Source organism: Peromyscus maniculatus, chromosome 7 (genome assembly GCF_049852395.1).
Source record: "Peromyscus maniculatus bairdii isolate BWxNUB_F1_BW_parent chromosome 7, HU_Pman_BW_mat_3.1, whole genome shotgun sequence".
Lineage (NCBI taxonomy): Eukaryota > Metazoa > Chordata > Mammalia > Rodentia > Cricetidae > Peromyscus > Peromyscus maniculatus.
This window is the reverse complement of record NC_134858.1, coordinates 72,864,698-72,886,680: the sequence shown is the minus strand read 5'-3', so window position 1 is coordinate 72,886,680 and position 21,983 is coordinate 72,864,698. Positions and strand designations below refer to the sequence as shown.

General features: G+C 49.1%; 2 protein-coding genes across 3 annotated transcripts in view; both read right to left on the bottom strand.

Moving 5' to 3' along the window:
- Window positions 1–909: 909 nt before the first annotated feature.
- On the bottom strand, window positions 910–4,942 carry Bcl2l10 (BCL2 like 10). The gene is made up of 2 exons (XM_006973789.4): window positions 4,297–4,942; window positions 910–1,530 (listed from the first exon to the last, which is right to left on the bottom strand). The coding sequence occupies exons 1-2, from the start codon at window positions 4,732–4,734 to the stop codon at window positions 1,405–1,407; spliced, it is 564 nt and encodes a 187-aa protein (XP_006973851.1). The 5' UTR covers window positions 4,735–4,942; the 3' UTR covers window positions 910–1,404.
- Window positions 4,943–6,832: 1,890 nt separating this feature from the next.
- Gnb5 (G protein subunit beta 5) overlaps window positions 6,833–21,983 on the bottom strand; it is a 35,652-nt gene continuing 20,501 nt past the window's right edge. The window contains exons 6-12 of one of the 2 annotated variants that reach the window (XM_076576701.1): window positions 20,553–20,685; window positions 17,742–17,885; window positions 15,832–15,923; window positions 13,340–13,388; window positions 10,273–10,369; window positions 8,679–8,845; window positions 6,833–7,741 (exon numbers count right to left, since the gene is read on the bottom strand). In XM_076576701.1, coding sequence (XP_076432816.1) covers window positions 7,730–7,741; window positions 8,679–8,845; window positions 10,273–10,369; window positions 13,340–13,388; window positions 15,832–15,923; window positions 17,742–17,885; window positions 20,553–20,685 — 694 coding nt within the window. In that variant the 3' untranslated portion in view covers window positions 6,833–7,729. The remainder of the gene's footprint in view (window positions 7,742–8,678; window positions 8,846–10,272; window positions 10,370–13,339; window positions 13,389–15,831; window positions 15,924–17,741; window positions 17,886–20,552; window positions 20,686–21,983) is intronic. The other variant, XM_006973752.4, reaches the window with a different exon arrangement.

The window sequence follows — 21,983 nt, the reverse complement described above, 5'->3', positions numbered from 1 at the left end:
ATCTCATGGTAGGAAGAGGAAAAGGCGACCAAAGAGCTGGCTGAGCAGGTAAAGGCGATTGCCAGCAGGCATGATGACCCGAGTTCTATCCTGGGGAGCCACGTGGCGAAAGGAGAGAACCAACTCCTTCTAAACTCCAATTTGTACTGTGGCACACGCACACCCACATGCATGCGTGCACACACGTGCACACACTATAACTAAACAAAGCATAAATGTGGTTTAGCTGATGAGATGGCTTGGTAGGTAAAGGTATTGACCACCAAGCCTAACGACCCAAATCTGATCCCCGAGACCTACATCTCCAGCCAGAAACCTCGTCCTCTCTCTCTCTCTCTCTCTCTCTCTCTCTCTCTCTCTCTCTCTCTCTCTCTCTCTCTCTCTCTCTCTCTCACACACACACACACACACACACACACACACACACACTCAGCGTAAGCAGACTCAGTTTTATGAAATGCGAGTTAACAATAGCCAGGGAGGCTTGGAGGGGCACATTCCCTACCACCCTGCATGTTTTGAGTAGACTGGAGAGGGGAAGGGGGAAAAAAGGAGTGATTTCAGAACTTACATGTAGATTAAATGTTTCAAACAAAGCATTGTTAAGGCTGGAGAGCGAGCTCTGGCTGCTCCTCCAGAGGACCCATGTTCGATTCCCAGCACCCACATGGTGCTTACAACTGTAACTCCTGTTCCAGGGACCTGACACCTTCTTCTGGCCTCATAGGCACCAGACACATATGTGGTACATGGATATACATACAAGCATAATGTGAATATACATTATATAAACTAAACCCTAGTTTTTAATCAAACGAGACAAAAGGAAAGTGTCACCAATTAGTTACCCTCAAGAAAAGAGTTTTGCTGAACTAGAGAAAAACCCAGGGTTTTTTTTTTAATGCATACATTTATTAAAAATTTGAAGTTACTTTAAAAACATGGTTACTTTACACTATAAATTCAGAAGTCCCGGGAATTGGGCACAGAAAGATTTAGGTTTCCGAGGAGTCCTTAAGGTTTCCTATTGGCATTCCTCATCGCTCTGGGGTTTTGGCGCTTTGGGAGTCTCTGCCCTGGAACCCTGGTTATTGAACAGAGGCAGCTCAGGAACCCCAGAACAGATGGGAGAGGCTCTGGCGTGCTTATAGCCAAACGCAGACAGCCGCACTTTAGTGAGTGGATGTAGTTCCTTCTGGAGTTCTTTGAAGTAAGACCATTCCCCACTTAGTGAAGAGCCACTCAGGCCCTCTCCAAATACTGGCTCCATCACAACCCCGGGACTCCACGTAGCATGCAGGTTAAAAATGTTTCTAGGCAGGAGGATTTCCTCAGTTCTTATCCAGCCATCTAAAATTGTCCCTTAGAGGATCACAGGTAGGCAGGTAAAATCGTTCTACAATTTTAAAATCTAAATTGTTTCCAGACATACAGGGTGGCTGTTGCAATGAGGCAGTACAGAAGAGTCTTGATCACCAGTCTCCAAAAACAGAGTGGAAAGGGGCTCTTGAAGAAGTCGCAAAAGCCATCCTGCAAGGGGCAGAAGAGGAGAATTAGACTGACTCCCCACGAACAAACCTGAGCTCCAAATACACAGAAGTCAGGGCTGAAGAGACGGTTCAGCAGTTGAGGGCCTGGCCGCTCTTGCAGAGGGCCGGGGTTCAGTTCCCAGCACCCACACGGTAGCTCACAATTCTGTAACTCCAGGTCCAGGGGATCTGACACCCTGTCCTGGCCTCCCCGAGCACTGCATTACATGGCACACAGAGCACATACAGGGACTTAGCCCACACACAATAAAAATATCTAAATGAAAATTCACAGGAAGGGCTAGTGTGGGGCTTGGAGGTCAAACAGGTGATCAGCACGCACAAGGCCGGGGGGCCAATCTCCAGTATGAAAAAACACTCCAAAATACATGGGGAGGTCTAGATCCTGCCATACAATGAAAGGCATGTGGTATCAGACACCTCGTAGGATCTGTTCACAGTGGTTCAACTTGCATAGAAGCAACCACCTGACTGTCCTATATGGCAGAGATGCCTCATAACACCTCATACTTTACCTCAACACCGAGGAAAGACATCTAGGAGAACTCGACTCAAGCCTCTCTTTACTTTCTGATGCCTTCCCCACAACCTCCAATACAATTGAAAATTTTAAACCTTGGGCATTCCCTTTGACAGCACCTGTCTGTCTTTAGTTGTCTCTTTAACCTTGACCTTCCCTCTACAAATCAAATTCAAACTGGTTTCCAAACTCATCAGGGACCTCCTGGGTCATACCTGGGGTTACCCCTTTAATAACGATCTTGGTTCTTACATCCGTGGCCCCCCTCTTTAGCACACTGCCCACCTCAACTCATCCAGACTGCTGTGTGGTACATCACACAGGCTCAACATCCTTCCACTGTGCCCATACAGGCATCAATCATCTCTGACTCAGATATCCCGAGATGGGAGATGTGCTGTGTCTACACCATCCCAAGTCAGTATGTAGCAACTAGAGATTGAACTCAATGCTACCCCCAAACCAAAAGGCTGGGAAGGTTCTATTTGGACTAGAGTGTATTCAAGCCATGCTCACTTGCAGAAGCTGCTTTCTCTACCTACTCAGCTTAGACAAGAGAAATAGTAGACGCTCTGTTGAAAGCCAGCCTGTGAATTTATAAGCCTCTCTTCCCCCAAAGGGTGTTTACGAACCCCAGGCTACCCGAGACCCTAAGCAATCAGGGGCTATGGGCAGCAAATCCTGTGTGATGATTACACATTAACTTAAGGACCCAGCCTTTCCCTCTTCCCCACTGCTCTGGAATCAGTGACATCCCAACTACAAGCACAGAGTCAGCACTATGTGGCATGGGACCTCTCCTTCCTCTGGAACCTTTAAGAGGGGAGTCGGGCTTTGTCTCATAGACCTAACTCTACACAGGGTCCCGGCTATCCTGTCTTTCCATGGTATTACTCTGTGAATGAATGAATCTCTTACCCCAAAGAAAATCTGCTTCCCTATTCCTCTTGAACCCACCCAAGTCTGAGAACTTGAGGGGGGGGGGGAGGAGTGAGGAGAGAAAGGAGGAGAGGAGTGAGCCAGGAGGCAGAAGGAAAAATGAATACTGTCTTATGACCTCTTCAGAGGGCTCAGAGAGGGTTCTCACAAACCCAGCTGAAGGCAGTCCTCGGGCCCAGTGGAGACCCATACATCAGGAATTGCTAACACGCCACGTCACGCCACCGTTCTTTATCAGGTGGTTTAAATGCAGACTGCTGACAGGCAGCTTTGTTTTTTTTTTTTTTTTTTTTTGTGTGTGTGTGTGTGTGTGTGTGTGTGTAACAGGTTTTAATAGTTAAGTTACATTTATCCCCTAACATGGGTCACTTCAGTTTTGATCCAACCCCAATGAGGAGGAAAGTAAAGAAACCTGAGGCCAAGCTCGGCTTGTGAGCTAAACTAGGGTAGAGCTCTTCTTTTTTCTTTTCTGGTGGTGCTGGGGATCGAACCCAGGGCCCCACAGATGTTAACAGTCTGCTATCAACCTTTATTCCCATCCTGGGCGTTTTCTTTGATTGCTAACTCTGTGTAGCTAGCTGCCCTTTTTCGCTTACACCAGAGATTCAGGACCAGCAGAAAAGCCAGGGGCCTGGAGGCTGCCCAGCAGGGAAAAGTGCTGTGGCCCAGAAGTAAAGAGCCTAGTCAGGGTTCCCACTGCTGGTCACACACATTTCACAACCCCTAGGGTTTCAGTCTCCTAAAGGATTAGAGAAAGAGGAGGAAGCTCTGGAGAGCTTGGGCAAGACCACAGCTCCCTTTATGCTCCTTGGGCATATCTGACCTAATAAGCCCTCCCTGAAAGTCCCGAGGGTAAGGGTTAGGGTAAGCCATATGTGCCTGGCCACCCCTGAATGAATTTTTATGAGAACTATGGAGCAAGGGCAGTCTGAGTGCCTGTAAAGAAATCCTTGCGCTGGGGACCTGGCTCAGTGAGTGCTTGCCTAGCATGCTCAAAGCCCTGTGGGTCCACATCCAGCACCACAGAACCGCATCATAGTGACAGAGCCAATAATCCTAATGCTCCTGGAAGCAGGAGGACCGTAGTGGCAGGAGGCTATGTAGTGAGGCCAGCCTGGGCTACATGAGACCCTGACTTTAAGAGGGAAAATAGTAAAGAAAGGAAATAAAATCGGACTGCACAGTACAGCTGAAGCGCTCGTTCCTCGTCTCTGAGAGGTGCTCAGCCCTGCACCCTCCACCTCCCCCACACACACCATCACTCCCACACTCGCTCCGTGGTCTCACCCAGCCATCCTGAGCCTCCAGCCAGGAACGATGCTGTCCCAGGATCCGACTGCATAGAAAGTCCACTATGAGCTGGCAGTCTCGGGTCACTTGGGATTGATTCCCCCGACCACGCCTCTTCTGCTTGGTAGCCTTGCAAGGGCCTTGCTTCAGAAGCGTCCCTGCGAAGGTCAAGACCAACACCAGGCGGCCCCAGTTGATGGTATCGGAGAGCACCACATCCACCATCCGTGTCACCAGCTCCAGGCGGTTGCCCTGGTAGCCCAGGAAGGAGGAGAAGAATTCCTGGTAGTTCTCTTGGACTTCACCTGCCACAGAGCGCAGCAAGGCCGCCTCGGTCGACCCGGGCGGCGGCTCGGGGGTGCCCGGCTCCCGCGCACAGAACGTCAAGTAGTCAGTCAGCAGCCTTCTGGTGCGTTCCAGCAGCGGATCACCCATCCTCTGGCCTCTGCACCCGGCCTAACCCCAGCCGGCTTTCTAGGCTCAGCGGCTTCCTGCCTCCACCCCTCCCAGACCTTTGGGAATCTCACCTGCACCTGTTGCAAGGAGAGAGGCCTGTGATGGAGCAAGCAGGAGCCACGTGAGACCCATGGATTACTGCTTACCTTCCGGATTAAGAAACAGCCAGGGTCTGGAACTTTCTAGAGCTTGGCGGGCCTTGGCATTGTCATTCTCCTGCCTCGGCCACCTGAATCACTGGGATTACAGGCTTGTTCTATCAGGCCCCGCTAGAAGCTGTATCTTAACTTGCTACTGACTGGGCTGACGTGTTTGGAAAATGAGGATGTATAAATCATTTTGCAAAGTAGCTGTCCTAGGTTGGAGGAGGCAATGTGGCCCCAGCCCCTGACTCTTGCCTGTCTCTGACCTACCAGCTGTGCTCCCTAGAACCCCCGCCGCCGCCGCCGCCGCCGCCGCCCTCCTTTGAACGAGTCTCCAGTACAGTGGTCCGCAACATTCCCAGTGCTGCGAACCTTCACGCTGGGGTGACCCCCAACAATACAATTTTTTCGTTGCTACTTCATAACTGTAGTTTTGCTACTGTTATGAATTGAAAATACCTGATATGCATGGTATCTGTTAGGCAATCCCCGAAGGAGGTCACAGGTTGAGAACCACTGCTCTAGTAGGTCACAGGTCTGCTGGGTTCTAGCCTTGTGGGCCTTCTTGGGGCTCCTCTTTGACTTGCTGTGATGCTACCCAAAGTTTCCTCTGAGGCTCTTTCCCAGAATGTCACCCGTGCCCAGCTGTCCTGGCCCTTTCTGTATGTCCACACTCTCTAGAGACCTGCTTTAATTCAGGACCATCTCCCTGAGGGGCAAAGAGAGTTCTCTAGGGTGTCAAAGTATAACCCAGAACCATCGTGTGTCCCTGAGACTCTAAGGGACGTTTCAATAATACTAAGGACATAACAAAAATATATGTGGCATTTCTTACCCTCAGTTCCAAAGGGACTGCTGAAGTGACCGTGGCACCCTGATGGCTGGAAGAATGTCCTTTCTGCATTCTGAGGGTCTTTCTGGGGAGCAAAGGGCTGGGGCTGGGCCTACAAAGGTAAAGTCAGCACTATGCAAAGAGTCAGGCAGAGAAGGATAAGACAGGGGACCAGGCAATCTGGGGATACCCTACCCCACCCTACCCCCTGCTTCTTAGGGACATCAAATCTTTGGCTGGTCAGATGCCCAAGGCCACGCACAGTGCCAGTTTTACCCAGGAATGATTACCAGGGTCCAAGGTGACCTTTGTTTTCCAGTACTCAAAAAAAAAAAATCTTTTTAAAGACGGGGTCTTGGGGCTGGGACTGTAGCTCAGTTGTAGAGTGCTGGTGAATCATGCCGGACAGTCTGGGTTTGGTCCCAGCAGTGTGCCTCCAATTTTAGTGCATCCAGTGTGTGGTGCACGTTGACAAACCCAATTTTTCAGCACCTGAGAAGCAAGGGCAGAGGGACCAGAAGTTTACCATCTTACTTGGCAATGTAGCAAGTTTGAGGGCAACCTAGGATACATGATACTTTGTCTCATAAAAACCAAACCAGGGAGCAGTGAGCTTGTTCAGCAGGTAGGGGTTCTTGTTACCAAGCCTGAGGATCTGAGTTCCATGCCCAGGCACCTTATGGTGGAAGGAGCAAACAGACTCCCACGGGCTGTACTCTGACCCTGGCATGTGCTCTGTGGCATGTGTATTCACCTACATACACACAGAAGAAATGATTCAAATGATGAACAAATTAATATTAAAAAAAGAGCAACTGCCCCCCCCCCAAAATGAAAAGATGAGGTCTCACTATCTGGCTGAGGCTAGTCTTAAACTCTTGGACTCAAGCCATCCTCCTGTCTCTGCCCCCCCAAATACCCGGACTTACAAGTGTGTACCCATTACTTCTGTTAACGTGACATGTTACTAGATAAGGTGTTCCTAAAAGAACCAACTTCTACACCTTTAAAAGAAAAAAGGAAGAAAAAGCAGGGACCTTGTAAGAAGCAGCAGCCAGCAGCATCGAGAGGGAAGTGCAGGTTCAAATAAAGACAGGATACTCCTTTGATAGCAAAGACATTATTATTCACAACCTGCCCATCAGTCTGTACAGCCGCTGTGCAGGACACTCAAATATCACTTACATGGGTAACACCCACGTTAACATAGGCATTTCTGATAACACCACTAGTAGGCTTTTAAACCAATTTAGTGTCTTGTCTTCCCATGCCAGAAGGTTCTGTTTGTTCTCAGTAGCATTTGTGCTACAAGTGGCAACCAGGATTTCCCCTCAAGTGTAGGGGAATGCCCCACCCTAGACCACCATCTATCAGAGGATCACACAGTCAGACATATGGCCTGTTTCGGCACGCGTCTGCTTCATTTCTAAAGGCTCTCCCAGACAAAAACATTTCATCTATAAAAATACAACTGAACAGGTTGGGAGAAAAAAAGATACTTTTACATAAAAAACGGTTTTAAAAAGTGGTTCTGTGTAGCCACATTTGGAACTGGAATTTTCTTCTATGACAGACCAGTGAACAGTCATTCTTACAGTCCGTGTAGCTGGCATGTCCAGAGGACGGTTCTAGAACAGTCCACACCAAGAAAAGGTGGAGTTTAAAGTGCTCTGAAGACAGACCAAATTCACGGAAGCAACGGAGAACACTTTAAATGCCAATAAACGTGGAATTCTATCTGTTGGAATAACTTCCAAAACAGACACATTTTACAAAGTGTTTGAGATGAAACAGGGACTCGAAGGGACAGTTGAAGGGCCAAGACCCACAGGAGTACATTTCCAGGAAGGGGACGGCTTTTCATGGCAACACTGGAGGGGCTGAGTGAGTGCTGAGCTGTGAAGTCGCTCCCATGAGCTAGCCCGTGAGAATCCTGGGTTCCTCTAGAAGTCGTATCTACGTGGGAGGACACATGTTCTTCACGCACACTGTGAGAGGATTATGCCCAAACCTAGAAGACAGATAGATCATTTTTAGTCATTAGCTATTCATAAAACATGAGTTTAAAAGAGGAAATCAGGCTGTGCACACACACACACACACACACACACACACACACACACACACCCCTCACTCACACACTCTACCTACAGGGCTCTCAAGAGCTTCAGCATGCTTGACACCTACCCCCCAGTTCACTGTGTGCAGGGCCTCTACAGCCTGCTTACCAGCCACTGGTGACACCCTAAGATCGAGACCTGAACCATGTGTATCTTCAAAGCTCATTGTTGTTATCAACACCTCACTACTAAACTTTGTTTTTGCAACACTGCAAAAAAAAACCTTCTTATCTATGTGTCCTGAAACCAGGCATTCAACCTGCTCCCATTAAAATAAATATAACATGAAGGCCTGCTTACTTTCTAAGTCCTTATTAAAATGTTTTTCATTCATTTATGCTTTAGTGTGTATGTGTCTAACCCTTCAACAGGTTGGAGCTGGTCTCCCACACCGATGCCCACCTCCTTTTAGCTGCAAGTCTAATCAAAGTCACGAGGCCCCTTTCCTGGAATAGTCTTCACAGGGGCCTTCACAGCCTCACAGGGGCCGGTGACCTGACACATGAAATCTGTACTGGTATGGAGACCCCTTCAGCATAGGGAGCAGAGACTAGGAACCTGTGGCTTACTCAAGGCCAGAATCTCAAAAGATCAGACATCTAGGGAAAAACAAAACAAAACATTTGGGTTATCTAGCTCCATTATTCTTTCAGCACCACGCTGATACTCTTGGTTTCTCTGAACGCCTGTGGACGAAGCCCCTAACCTCCCAGAGACACCCCCTTGGCATCTGGAGTTCTGGCCATGAGAATGCTGGCTGACAGCCTGTCTCAGGAAGGCCACCGGTCCTTCCTTTCCTCTCACAGGAACACGGGACAGCTCTCTTACTCTTAGGGTGTGATCCCATGATCCCGAGCAGAATGCTGTCCCATCAGGAGAAACTCGGAGGGTGCTGACACGGTTTTCATGTCCAAACAGGATGGAGACCCTGGAGCCCTTAAGAACGTCCCAGACGTTGATGGTATAGTCATTGTACCCAGCAAAGAGCAGGCGGCCTGGAAGCAGAAGATACAATGGTTAAACCAGGTCCTGTTTTTCCTCCCTTGACTGTCGCTCACTCACTCGCTAATGAATTTCCCTATCCATCCATCCATCCATCCATCTATCCATCCATCCATCCACCCCCCTACCCCCTCATACCCACCCACCCATCCATCCATCCATCCATCCATCCATCTATCCATCCATCCATCCACCCCCCTACCCCCTCATACCCACCCATCCATCCATCCATCCATCCATCCCCCACCCCCCATCCCCACCCCCACCCACCTACCCATCCATCCATCCATCCACCCCCCCATCCCCCCCGACACCCATCCATCCATCCATCCATCCATCCATCCATCCATCCATCCATCCCCCACCCCCCATCCCCACCCCCACCCACCTACCCATCCATCCATCCATCCACCCCCCCATCCCCCCATCCCCACACACACACCCATCCATCCATCCATCCATTCATCCATCCAATAAAACATAGATTCGTCTAGGCCCACTGTGTGGCAGGCAATGTATGTTGCCTTTCCAATTCAGGAGAAAGCTGTCACTATTCTCTGTGGAAGGCATGGGACAGAGAGGATTATCACTGTAGCAATAGGTGGTAGGAGCCACCATGCCAGGCTCACATGTGTGTAGGATGCCGCCGGGCCTTAGAGGAAGCAGGCACACTCCTGCCATTTCTAAACCTTCAACTTGAGTTTACAGAGAGGAAAGCAAAGCAGTCAATGCTTTTGAGGGCTGAGCAGCTGAGTTGGGTAGAGGTGCTGTAGAGCGGCTGCAATTCTGTGTGCAAAGGCACAAACTCAGAACAGGGGGTGTCCCATCAGCAGTGGCTTGGCTTCTGCTAGCTGCCTCCCGGCTGTGGGTGGGGCAGCAGGGAGTTTCAGAACTCACAGGGGAAGGACCAGGGGATAAGGTGAAGGGAGGGGTATCGGAAGGGTCAGATGTGGCCTGAGCATACTGCTCCACGGAAAGCTCAGTGATTCAGGTTCCTCGTGGCTTTACCCAGCAGGTCCACATAGAGAGGATGATTAGGACCACGGGCCTGAGTGCAGGTGTCTGAGATGGTCTGCACTTGGCTGTACTGGGGCAGGGGTGGGGGTGGGGGTGGGGGGTGGAGGGGCAGGTCTTTTGCTCCTCCCCTGGGCGTCTCTATAAATACCCTGGGGCAGAGACAGTCAGGGCCCGTTGAAATAGGTTCCAGGCCCTCTCGAGGCTATTTTATTTTCTATCTGTTTATCTCCACAATCTAAATCCTTCTATCTAATATCTCCTGCTGCTCACACTCAAGAAAACTCTGGGGAGCTGTGGGGTTGGTGGGTAAACACCCCACAGTGGGAAGCTAGGTAGAGGGCTGGTTTGTTTTTTAGGTTTTGTCTTTTACAGTCCCGGAGAAGTTTCTGAAAGGAAATCTTACCACTGAGGGAGAAGTCCACACTGGATGCTCCGAATATGATACTCTCCTTGGAGTAGATGGCGACCTCTCTATCTGCCCGCAGGTCATAGAGGCGACACTAGGGTGGGAAGAGACAGACAAAGGTCTTCAGTTTCTCAAAGTGCAGACCACAGAGCTACGATGCGGGCCCAGCAGCTTCTGCAGTTTGAGGCATGACAGGAGAAAAACCTCTTTACTTTCTTCTCCTATTATTTTATCCCTCAGCCCGGTTTCCTGCTAATCTCCATGGGGCAGCAGAGACTCAAACAGCAACTCTAGAAAACTTCTTCAGGTACAGAGATAAACATAGAGCCCTACTTTCTTTTCCATGATGAAGCACATACAGTCATCATGGAACATTCTGAAATACTTAGAAATTCGTACACGAGGAGATGAAAGTCCACCCCAACCCTGTCCCGTGTTTTAGAGGTATTTGCTAATGTCTGTGATGTTCTTTGTTTTTGTTTTTTGTTTTATGTGTATGTGCTGGATACTTTTATGTCAACTTGACACATGCTAAAGTCCTCTGCGAGGAGGGAACCTCAATTAAGAAAATGCCTCCATAAGGGTGGGTTGTAGGGGTTGGGGATTTAGCTTAGTGGCAGAGCACTTGCCTAGCAAGTGCAAGGTCCTGGGTTAGGTACTCAGATCTGGGAGAAGAAAAAAAAAGTGTGGGTTGTAGGCAAGGTAGTTTCTTAATTAGTGATTGATGGAGGAGAGCCCAGCCCATTGTGGGTAGGGCCACCCCTGGGCTGGTGGTCCTGGGTTCTATAAAAAAAGTAAGCTGAGCAAACCATGAGGAGCAAGACAGTAAGCAGGACCCCTCCATGGCCTCTGCACCAGCTCCTGCCTCCAGGTTCCTGACCTGTTTGAGTTCCTGTCCTGACTTCCTTTGATGATGAACAGTGTGATTTGAAAGTGTAAACCAAATAAACCATTTCCTCTCCAACTTGCTCTTTGGCCATGGTATTTCATCACAGCAATGGAAACCCTAGGACGGTGTGGAAATTGATGGGGTGGCTGTTGCATTGCCGTCTGTCAACATTATGTGGTAAGCACTTTCCAAAATTAGTCTTCCAAGAAGATGATTTACATGTCTGTCCAATATTCTCCATGTGGCTCTGTCACAATCTGTCGGGCCATGGCCAGCTAAATGTTCTTCTTATGACTAATTTTCTCTTTTATGCATAATTCTATGATGAACCTTTTTTTGTGGGAGGAAAACTGATTTCTGAATATATTACAAGGGTCAACGGGCTGAGCCGTGACAACAGTGCCCATAGCCACGTGATAAAAATGTTTACGTAAAAATCTTGATATACATGTTGATGTCTGAAATAAAATTACATTAGCTTGTTAGGAGCAGAACCCTTAGAATAGAATTATTTCCAGAAAATGGCATGGCCAAAATGTGTGTATATATACATATACGTGTGTGTGTGTGTGTGTGTGTGTGTGTGTGTGTGTGTGTGTGTGTGTATACACACACACACTGTTGACACATAAGAGTTTTTAAAAAACATTTTATTATTTATGTGAATATGGATGCGCGTGTATGTGCATGCACGTGCACATGTGAGCACACAGACATGGGTACCTGAGGCTAGAAGAGAGTCAGATTTCCCTAAAACTGGAGTTATAGGAGGTTGTGAGCCACCTGAAATGGGTGCTGGGAATCAAACTCGGTTCCTCTGGAATGGCATCCAGCTCTCTTAACCTCTGAGCCCTCTCTTCAGCCCTAAGATTTTTCATTATTACCAAAACTCAATTTCTCTTGTAATGTCTTCCACAGCAGCAGCTCAGAGTGAAGCCTATTACTTAATGGGCTATTTGATATTTTTAAGGACAACAAGAAATGGCATTATGTTTTCTCCTAAAAACATATGTTAGCATAATTTGCCACTAGCAACAAAACTGTGAGAACTGAATCTGTTTTTAGGTAAGCAACTAATGCCTGAGAGTTTTAAATAGTGCGAGGCATGAAAATATTTATTTACAGCAAAGTTTGTTCTGTAGCCCAGGCTGGCCATAGCTTGCTATGTCTATGTAGCTAAGGATGACCTTGAACTCCTGTTCCTCCTACTTCCCTTGGGCCGTGATGACAAGCACTGTACCACTATGCTGGGATTTATGGCAGTGTTCTTAATGGGTGAGGGGGAGACTTAGGAAGAGCTCTCTCCAGATCGAAGACTGAGTACATGACAACATGCCAATAATACCAAATACTGGACAATGGTTAAGAGACTACATGAGTGAAAAATGCTTGTTAGGCACAGAATGTATACGAGCTGTTGTTATGTGGAAAAGACAAATATACAAATAGATATTGTGTTGACAAAGAGAAAGCGCATTCAGGATTCATTAAACTGTGTGTGGCTTTCCTTAGGAAAGGAGAGTAATTTAATTTCCTTCATTTTTTTTTCCCTCATTGACTACCTATGACTTCTGTGACCAGAAAAGAAGTTGTTTAAAAAATAAAATAAAGCACCAGGTAGTGGAGGTGGCTCACGCCTTTAATTCCAGCACTTGGAAGGCAGAGGCAGGCAGATTCAAGGCCAGCTTGGTCTACAAAGTGAGTTCCAAGACAGTCTGGGCTGCTCCACAGAGAAACCCTGATTCCGAAACCAAAACCAAAACCAAACAAACAAATAAAGATAAAGGGCTGAAGAGATGGCCCCACTGTTAAGATCACTGGCTGCTAATCCAGAGGATCAGGGTTTACGCACCCAGATGGCTGCTCACATTTGTAACTCCAGTCTCAGGGCATCCCAGTGCCCTCTTCTGGCCTCCAAGGGCACCACACATGCATGTGGTGTGTAGATGTACATACAGCAAAACAAAACATCCATACACATAAAAATACTTAAATAAAATTTGAAAAAAAATTAAAGCCTGATGCTTTCCTGTGGTGTTTTCTAGTTCCTTTTTTTTTTTTTTTTTGCTTTGCTTTAAATAAAATTTCCTTGTTACTTTTGCAAATAAATAAAAACAAGCTATTGTCATCTTTCCCCTTTGCCTTGAAAGGGCTCTCAGTAACCCAGAAACCTACCGTCGCATCATCTGACCCAGAAGCAAAGGCGTCTCCACTGGGGTAATATCTGCAGAGAGAGTTGGTAGAAAGCCTGTTAAGGGGGAACAGTCATCCCTAGCCACTGACACCCTCGCTCCCAGAACCCCTGGGATGTCGTCCTGGCTCAGGGTCTCAGACCCAGAAGCTCCACTTCTGGGATGCAGGACTTTTGCACAGGCCAGAGGGGAGTCTCATGTGGTCTGACCACCGGCCTCTCATGTTCCTCTGGTAAACCCGGGACAGCGGCACTACCTTGCAGAGAGGCAGGCTGAGAACCAAATGTCATAACTCACATTCACCCTAGGCACCTAACAAAGCAGGATTTGTACCTATCGCGTACCTAATTCCCAAAGTGCAGCTCAGAGCGCAGGGACAACAGAGTCAGACGGACAGAGCCACATCAGCTATTGGCACTGTCACGACAAGCAGCACTTTGGGCAATGACATCAGCTTTCCCAGCCTGGTTTCCTCTTCGGAAAAGTGAGGGTAATAAAGCCTGTCCTCACAGTGAAGATCTAATAGGGCAGTGAGTCCCAAGAATCCCGCATGCTGCCAAATAAAAAGCAAGCAATGAACGGTGGCTGTTCCCGCCGTCAGCTTCAGTAGGAAGTATGGATGTTAGATTATGAACCAGAAGCATGGGTGGAGCGTGGGTGTTCATTTATTTATTACAGATGGGGTCTCATGTAGCCCATGCTAGCCTTGAACTTCTGACCGTCCTGCCTCCACCTCCTCTGTTCTGAGTCCAGGAGTGAGCCACAACACCTGGTTTTATGCCATGTTAGAGAGAATTCTGCGTTCCGTGTGCATTAGTTAAGTACTCTACTAGTCGAGCTACATCCCCTGAATAAGTGTCTTTAATCCCTTCACTTTGCCCACACTCAAATGCATCCCATTCCTTTCAAGGCGTCTTCTTTCTCCACCCTACAGCTTGTCCTAGGGAGATGATAGTAAAAAAAAAAAAATGCTAATGAATAGGAAAGTTTATTTTTGTAATGCATGCATTTGTGGAGGTGTGCGTGCATCTAGAAGGTGGAGGGCAGCCTCAGGTGTCAATCTCAGGACCATGTCCCCCTCCTTTGAATCCGGTGCTCTCACTGACCTGGAGTTCACCAATCAGTCAGCCCCAGGGTATCCTCTTAGTTCTGCCTCCTCAGGGCTGGGGTTACAACCACTTGCCACCATGCATTTTTATGTGGATGATAGAGATTGAAGTTGGATCCTCTAATGCTTTACCAGATGAGCTAACAACCCCTCAGCCCCAGCAAGCTTGGTTCTGTGTAACTAACTACCTTAAAAATGTCTGATGGAAAGGGATGAGGACAGAAAGGTTGGAAGAAAAATGCCCGCAACGTTGAGCTCTGTCTGCCCCACACCATGGTATGGACGTGTGTGTGTGTGTGTGTGTGTGTGTGTGTGTGTGTGTGTGTATGTGTGTGTGTGTGTGTGTTAGGTTATGTTCATGTGAGTGCAGGGGTCCTGAGGAGGCCAGAAGAGGGTGTTGGATCTCCTGGAGCTGGAATTAGAGGCAGTTGTGAGTCATCTGATGTGGGTGCTGGGAACGGAACTCAGAGGAGCATGTCTAGTGTTTTCTCATCAAGAGCGATGGATTTCTTAGGACCCTGAGCAGAAAGATGTTTTATATTTAGCCATGGCCGTGGCTCCTTCTGAACAAGTGAAGTCCCAACCCTTTTCTGGAACCTCACACCCAGAGCTTGCTACCGACCGAACATCTCCACCAGGCTGCCGAGGGTTTTCTCAACTGAAGTAGCCCCGTGTGGGTTCAATGCCCAGCTCCCCTCTATACTTCCCCTAGCCTTCCCTGTCTAAACAAATGGGCTACTGCTTACTGTTCAGATTACTGCTTACTGTTCAGATTCGAGACTGGGGCTTCCTGAGCACGGAGCTCTTACAGTGGCCCATCTCACCTCAGTGCCCTTCCTTGTTAATTTGCAAGCCTGGTTCTTCACCCTCCTGGCTTCAGTCTCAAGGTCCGTCGGCCTCGAAGGAGCAGCCCGTCCATTCGCGCCTCTCTTCTCCCCTCCCCCACCGTACATGCATCTTTTGTATCTGGTTTGTTTCCTGAAGGGCAGTGGCAGCCTTGTATACTTACCATGCTGTAACCCTACTTCTGAGGAGATCCTTGGCATGTGTACACTCAGTAAGTATGTGAAGAATGGCCAAGAAATACTGGCTTGCTTAGGGAGGACATGGCTTGTCCTAAAGCAAGTAGATTAAGAGCTCCTGGGACCTGGAGTCTTTCCTGTTGAGGAGCGCTTTCTCCTCAGGTATCCTCTGGCGTGTGTGCGTGTGCGTGTGCGTGTGCGTGTGCGTGTGCGTGTGCGTGTGCGTGCGTGCGTGCGTGCGTGCGTGCGTGCGTGCGTGTGTGTGTGTGTGTGTGTGTGTGTGTGTGTGATCGAAGCCCGGTAAAGCCCCCCGGACAGAGGATCTCAAGCACATGACTCACTGACCGGACACTGTTGACATCAGATTCGTGAGTTTCAAAGGCTTGCACGCACTGGCCGGAGCGCATGTCCCACACCATAGCCCTCTTGTCACAGCTCTGAAAACAGAAAGCCGTCTGGTTACACACTGCAAGGACTATGTTCAGTCGGGGACGAACCTTCATACACGACTCTCCTCCACCCGCTAAGCCCGAGGAGGCAGACCCGACTGATCTCAGGGTAGAAGCGCAGGCAGGTTTCTCTACACTCCCCCCTTTAGCGTGCTCCCTTCTTTTGGGTGTCTCTGACCTCCGGTGTTTCCTCCCCACTTCCTCCTGGGCATTTCACTTTCCTTCACCCCTCTTCCGTTTCCTCCCGACTGCCCACTCACACGTGCGCACACACGCACATGCACACCAAAGGCAAGCAGATCTTGGTGCACGTGGAGGGGGTGGGGGTGCCCAGACCGGTGACACTAAGGGATGGGTTGGGGGCGCCCAAAAGCCTCGGCTTTGCTGGAGTTGTAGAGCCAGCCCTCAGAAGAGTTAGGAACGTGTGTGTGTGTGTGTGTGTGTGTGTGTGTGTGTGCTCCTTTGGGCCACCTGCACCTCAGCAGCGTGCCAACCTGGGAAACAGCTGTCCCAGGGCCTCTTTATAGGCCTGCCATTGAGCAACTGGGGGAGAGGGTGGAAAGTCACCCCCGACCCCTCAACCCTGAAAACTGCATGCTCTGTCTGAGTCATTCACAAGCCAGAGGCTTTCACTGTAAGTGAAAGATTTTCCATACCATGCTCTCAAGATTCTAGGAGCTTTTTGATAAATTCCCACAGAGCTTGACTACAAAAGGCATTCTCTCGGCAGTTAGATGAATTGATGGCATAAAGCATTCAAGTTTGTCGGCTTCAAAGGTGTGAAGAGGTACGGTGCCATCTTAGGTACAGGCACCTGTCATGGCGTACAGCCCCCTGAGAGTTTCACTGAGGTCAAAGACAATCCAATCCAAGTATCTCCAGCCTCCTAGTGGACGCTAAAGTGAATGGAGCTCGTGTATGCAAAGAGACAATAACCCACAGAGAGAATGGTCATTTCAAGAGAGCAGTGTGGTTGAGCAGGGAGGATGCAGTTATGCAAAGGCACAGAGACGAGAAGAAAACCAGGGTCTCTCCCAGTGAGCAATGGGAGGCTCCCAGGGGCTCGACTCCAGGGCTGAGGCCTGGGCAGCTTGCAGTAGAGAGCTACAGAAATCACCACCATCTCCTGAACATGGGAGGCAGGTTTGGGGGTTGGTACAGCCAGTCTAGCTGTATTATTCCAAATCTGCCCAGAAACACCCCTCCCAACTACACAACGCACGCTACAAACTCTTTCATCTACTGTGGGCATTATCTTGGGGGGACAGCGGGTGGGTGCTAGTGTGAAGTAAGTTAAGCTTCTAGATGAAGTCAGTTAGGGTCCAAGTATGCTGATTCCTGTAGTTCCTCTTCCGTTTCCTGCACCCAAGAGTGAGAGAGGAGGATGGTGGCCAAGAGATGTGGGAAGGGTGTGTTCCTCCCCTCCCCCACCTCCCCCCTACCGCTTGCCCAGTGATATCCCAGCACTGACTGGCTCATCTTAGCATGCATTGCGCATGCCCAGCGGCCTCTGGTTGAGCTAAGGTGCAAACTTTATTTGAGGAATCTTAGATACACGGTGACAGACACGCACCCCGAGTTGTAGCGTTCAAACAGAACATTCCAGATCTCTATAGAGACTTCTGGATGTCAGTGACAGAAGGGAGGGAGCCTGGAGACAGTGCTGGCATGGCCGCAGGAACTGGGGTTTCCAGCTGCAGGGAGCTGAAGACGAGAGAGACAGGACCAGACCCGAGGACAGAAAAGGCCTGACAGAGTCTATCTCCCTAGTGGACAAAACACCCCAGAGATTTTCCTTGTCTTTACCCCAGACACGAAGGTGTTTCCAGTTTCTGAGGGGGCCAGGTCCAAGCAGAGGACATCAGCCCCATGTCCATGGAAACTCTGCAATAGCTGCCCACTCTCTACGTCCCACAGGGCGCACGTCCCATCACCACTGGCTGTCAGGATCTGCGTGAAGAAGGAGAGTGTCGGGGAAGGTTAGCTAAAGGCTTACCCTTCCAGAGTACAGCAGGCCATGCACACGCATCGCACGCACATATACATGCACACACACACACACACAGACACACACACACACACACACACACACACACACACACAACTGAGGACAAGCACAGAAAAGTCTCTCCTACAGCTTGGAAGGCCAGCATGTGCGGTTTCTCTGTGTAGCTCTGGCTGTCCTGGAACTCACTCTGTAGACCAGGTTGGCCTTGAACTCAGAGAGATCCACCGGCCTCTGACTCTGTCTCTGCCTCATGAGTGCTGGGATTAAAGGCGTGCACCAATAGGGCCGCGTCCAGCGTGCTTTTAACATCCCCCAGTCCCTAAGTCATGGGTCAAACACTTTCCGCAGAGCTGAAATCCCAGTGGTCTCGCTGGTGTGCTTCCAGGGCACCGTGCCTGCCTTGCCGGTAGGAGATGCTCCCACTGTGGTGCAAACACTCGAGTGTTCTCAGGCATCAGTTTGCGCACAAACTGCAGGGCTTTTGTGGATGTCACACATCTGGGTGGGACCTGAGCATCTGCTTGTCCCTGAACTCCATGATGAGGCTGCTGAGGGTCACTGAGCATGGAGGATGGAGGAGGCCTTGGTTACACACTCCTGTGGCTGCTTTTCTCTGAGCAGAGCACTGTTCTGGGGCTCCCTGTCCGCAGCCTCATGTAACCTCTGCCTTCTGCTGCTGTCCAGCCTTTGCTAAGGTGTTCGAGTCTGCAGGAAGACTATGTGTTGGTCTCTGTTCTCCTGAAATGCTTAGAGGCAGTGAGAATAAATGCAACGTAACTTGCTGTCACTGTGCCAAGTGATCCTGGGACTCAACAGGCTTTCCTGTTACTATCTCTTACAACACAGGCCGAGCAAAGAGGCACCTAGCTGCAGGCTGGAGGTAAGGCTCATTGCTTAGCAGGCATGAAGCCTAGGTTCGAGCCCAGGGTTGGCTTGTTTAGGGCTGGGGCCATCACTGAGTTGGTAAAGCGCCTGCCGTGCAAACACGGGGGACCTGAACTGGAGCCGTGTGAAAAGCTAGGCATGGTGGTACACACTTGTAATCCTGTGTGGGGAGGCGAAGACCGGTGGGGCCCACGGTCTTGCTGGATGGCCATCCTACCCTCACTGGGGAGCCCCGAGGCCTAGTGAGAGACCCAGTCTCAAAAATAAGATAGCTGGCTGGGCGGTGGTGGCGCATGTCTTTAATCCCAGCACTCGGGAGGCAGAGGCAGGTGGATCTCTGTGAGTTCGAGGCCAGCCTGGTCTACAGAGTGAGGTCCAGGACAGGCACCAAAACTACACAGAGAAACCCTGTCTCGAAAAACCAAAAGAAAAAAAAAAAGATATCTGGCTCATAAGGATCAACATCTGACTCTAACCTCGGGTCTCCACGTGTATGCATGTGTACACATGCATGAACACACACACACACACACACACACACACACACACAAACACACACACACACACAAACACACACACACACACACACACACAAACACACACACAAACACACACACACACACACACACACACACACACACACACACACACACACACACATGCCCTAGCTGCTTGCTCTAGGAAATACTGTACCTGGAAGAAAAGAGGAGGCCAGCCATACAACTGAATTACCTAGGTCAACAGCTTGAACACCACGTCTCACTTCATGACCCTCAGCTCGCTGGGCTTCCAGTCCAGCACTGTCAGGTCCTAAAGCAGGTTCCTGCCTGCCTTGCAGGTCTGTATGACTGAACCAACTGTGGGAGCAGTCACAACCCGCCAGAGAAGCGCAGTGGCAGTGTTGACCTGCGCTTGCTGTGGCAGATGCAAAGCAGGGCACAGACTTAACGCCCGCAACATGTTGTCCTTGCTTTTTTAAATTAAAAGACTTTTTTATGTATGTGAGTGTGTGTGTGTGTGTGTGTGTGTGTGTGTGAAGGTGTGTGCATCTGTGTCTTTGAGTGCTGAAGTCAAAATAAAGTGTCAGATCTCTCGCAGCTGGAGTAATAGGCATCTTTTGGGATGCCCAGCTTCTTGTGCACCATCTCTCCAGCCCCAATTTTTATTTTTATTTTTTAGGATTAGAATGTAAGGGCTGGAGAGATGGCTCAGAGATGAAGAGCACTGGCTGCTCTTGCAGAGGACCAGGGTTTGGTTTCCTGCACCCACATGGCTTACAATTATCTATAACTCCAGGGGATCTGATGCCCTCTTCTGGCCTCTGTGGGCACTGCATGCACGTGCTACATACGTGCGGGCAAACCCTTAATACACATAAAATAAATCAATCTAAAATGAAATTTCAAAATTAAAGTGTAAAACACGGACAGGGAGATGCATGCAGAGCACAGCCCCGAAGCCCAGCAGCTGAAGTGAAGTGTTAGGCTCCTGCCTTACAGGCTGCACTCTGCCCTGCACCCAACCAAAGCAGAGCGCTGACCACAACACCCAGAGCCCACCTTAACTCTACCTCAGTGCTCCTGGTTTTCCTCTTTCTGATTTTACTAAGAACAGTGAGCAAGGAGAGACGACCTCTGGAGCCTGCACCACACCGGGCATGACTTACTGTGCAGTTCCCGGATGTGCTGTGCAGGGGAGTGCCCCAGGGTGATACGAGCGCTCACCTGCATGTCGGAATTGGTGAAGCTGCAGGCTGACAGGTAGTTGGTGTGCATAGCGACCGACTTTTTCTTGGCAGCCATGTTCTCGTTTTTGTCAAATGTCAGAGGATACACGGAACACTTATTATCCAGACCCCTAGCACAGAAGACAGAGGGACCGAAGCTTGACGCCGAAGGATGAGAGACATGCAGCCTTTCTCATTGTTACCGACTCTGCCAAGGCTTTTCTTCAGCAGTGTCTTACATTAAAACCTCTCCCTCTGGACTCTGAAGTCCTTCTGATCTACAGTCAAACCCACACATATGAAACTGGAAATTCCTTTCCTTGGATTCACAGACAAGTGTGCAGGAGCAAATGCAGAACCATCTAAGTGCAAGCATGGTTATTTTATGTCTACATAGATCAAGGTGCACATGTACGTCTCCCCCAAATAAGAACATTCCTTATGTATCTCCTGCATCTTTATCACAGCTGAGAGATTAACAAGGGTTCCCTATCAGCTAATAAGGAGCTGAGGAGCTAAGGACCTAATGGCTGGAGAGATGGCTCAGTGGTTAAGAGGACTAGAGGACCCGGGTTCAATCCCAGCAACCACAGGGCAGGTCACAACCATCTGTAACTCTAATTATAGGGGCTTCAAAGCTCTCTTCTGGCCTCTGAGGGCACCAGGTACACATATGATGTATAGACTATACAAATACTCATAATAAAATTAAAGAGGCAAAAATTAGCAAATGCAAAATATCAACAAAACTGTTAGAAAATGGATATCTATCTATCTATCTATCTATCTATCTATCTATCTATCTATCTATCTATCTATCTATCCATTTATTTTAAAGAGGAGTGCTTGTTGCTTTTGCAGAGGATCCGGGTTCATTTCTCAGCACCCACATATTGGCTCACAATCATCGGTAACATCAGTTCCAGAGGATCCAATACCCTCTTCTAACCTGTGTGGGGGGCACTGGGCATGCACATGGTGCACACAGATACATGCAGGTAAACACTTACACAGAATAAAATCAATAAATCTAAATTTTTTAATTGAAAAAGTATTATTAGTGTGTGTGTGTGTGTGTGTGTGTGTGTGTGTGTGTGTGTGTAAGAGAGAGAGAGAGGCAGAGAAAGAGAGAAGGGGGATGCACCACAGCACACATGTGGAGGTCAGAGGACAACTTCCAAGAGTCAGTTCTCTCCTTCCGCAGCGGGATCCAGGGACTGGACTCAGGTCATCAGCTTGCACAGCAAACACATTTTCTCTCTGAGCCGTCTCGTGGGCCTCTGTCCAGTGTTTCATGTGGGTGATGGGGTCTGAATTCCGGTCCTCATATTCATTTATCCCCTGAACCACTACACCTGGGCCTCTGTCTGGTTTCGTTGTTCAGAACAGCTCTTGGCCAGCCATTTCTAAGGGCCACTCACTCTGGACT

Bases quoted from the DNA above. Each gene is read 5' to 3' on its own strand.
- Bcl2l10 (XM_006973789.4), bottom strand. From the start codon at position 4,734: ATGGGTGATCCGCTGCTGGAACGCACCAGAAGGCTGCTGACTGACTAC. The intron at 1,531-4,296 runs GTGAGACCACGG...TGCCCCTTGCAG, and splicing joins TGGAGGCTCAGGATGGCTGG to GATGGCTTTTGCGACTTCTT.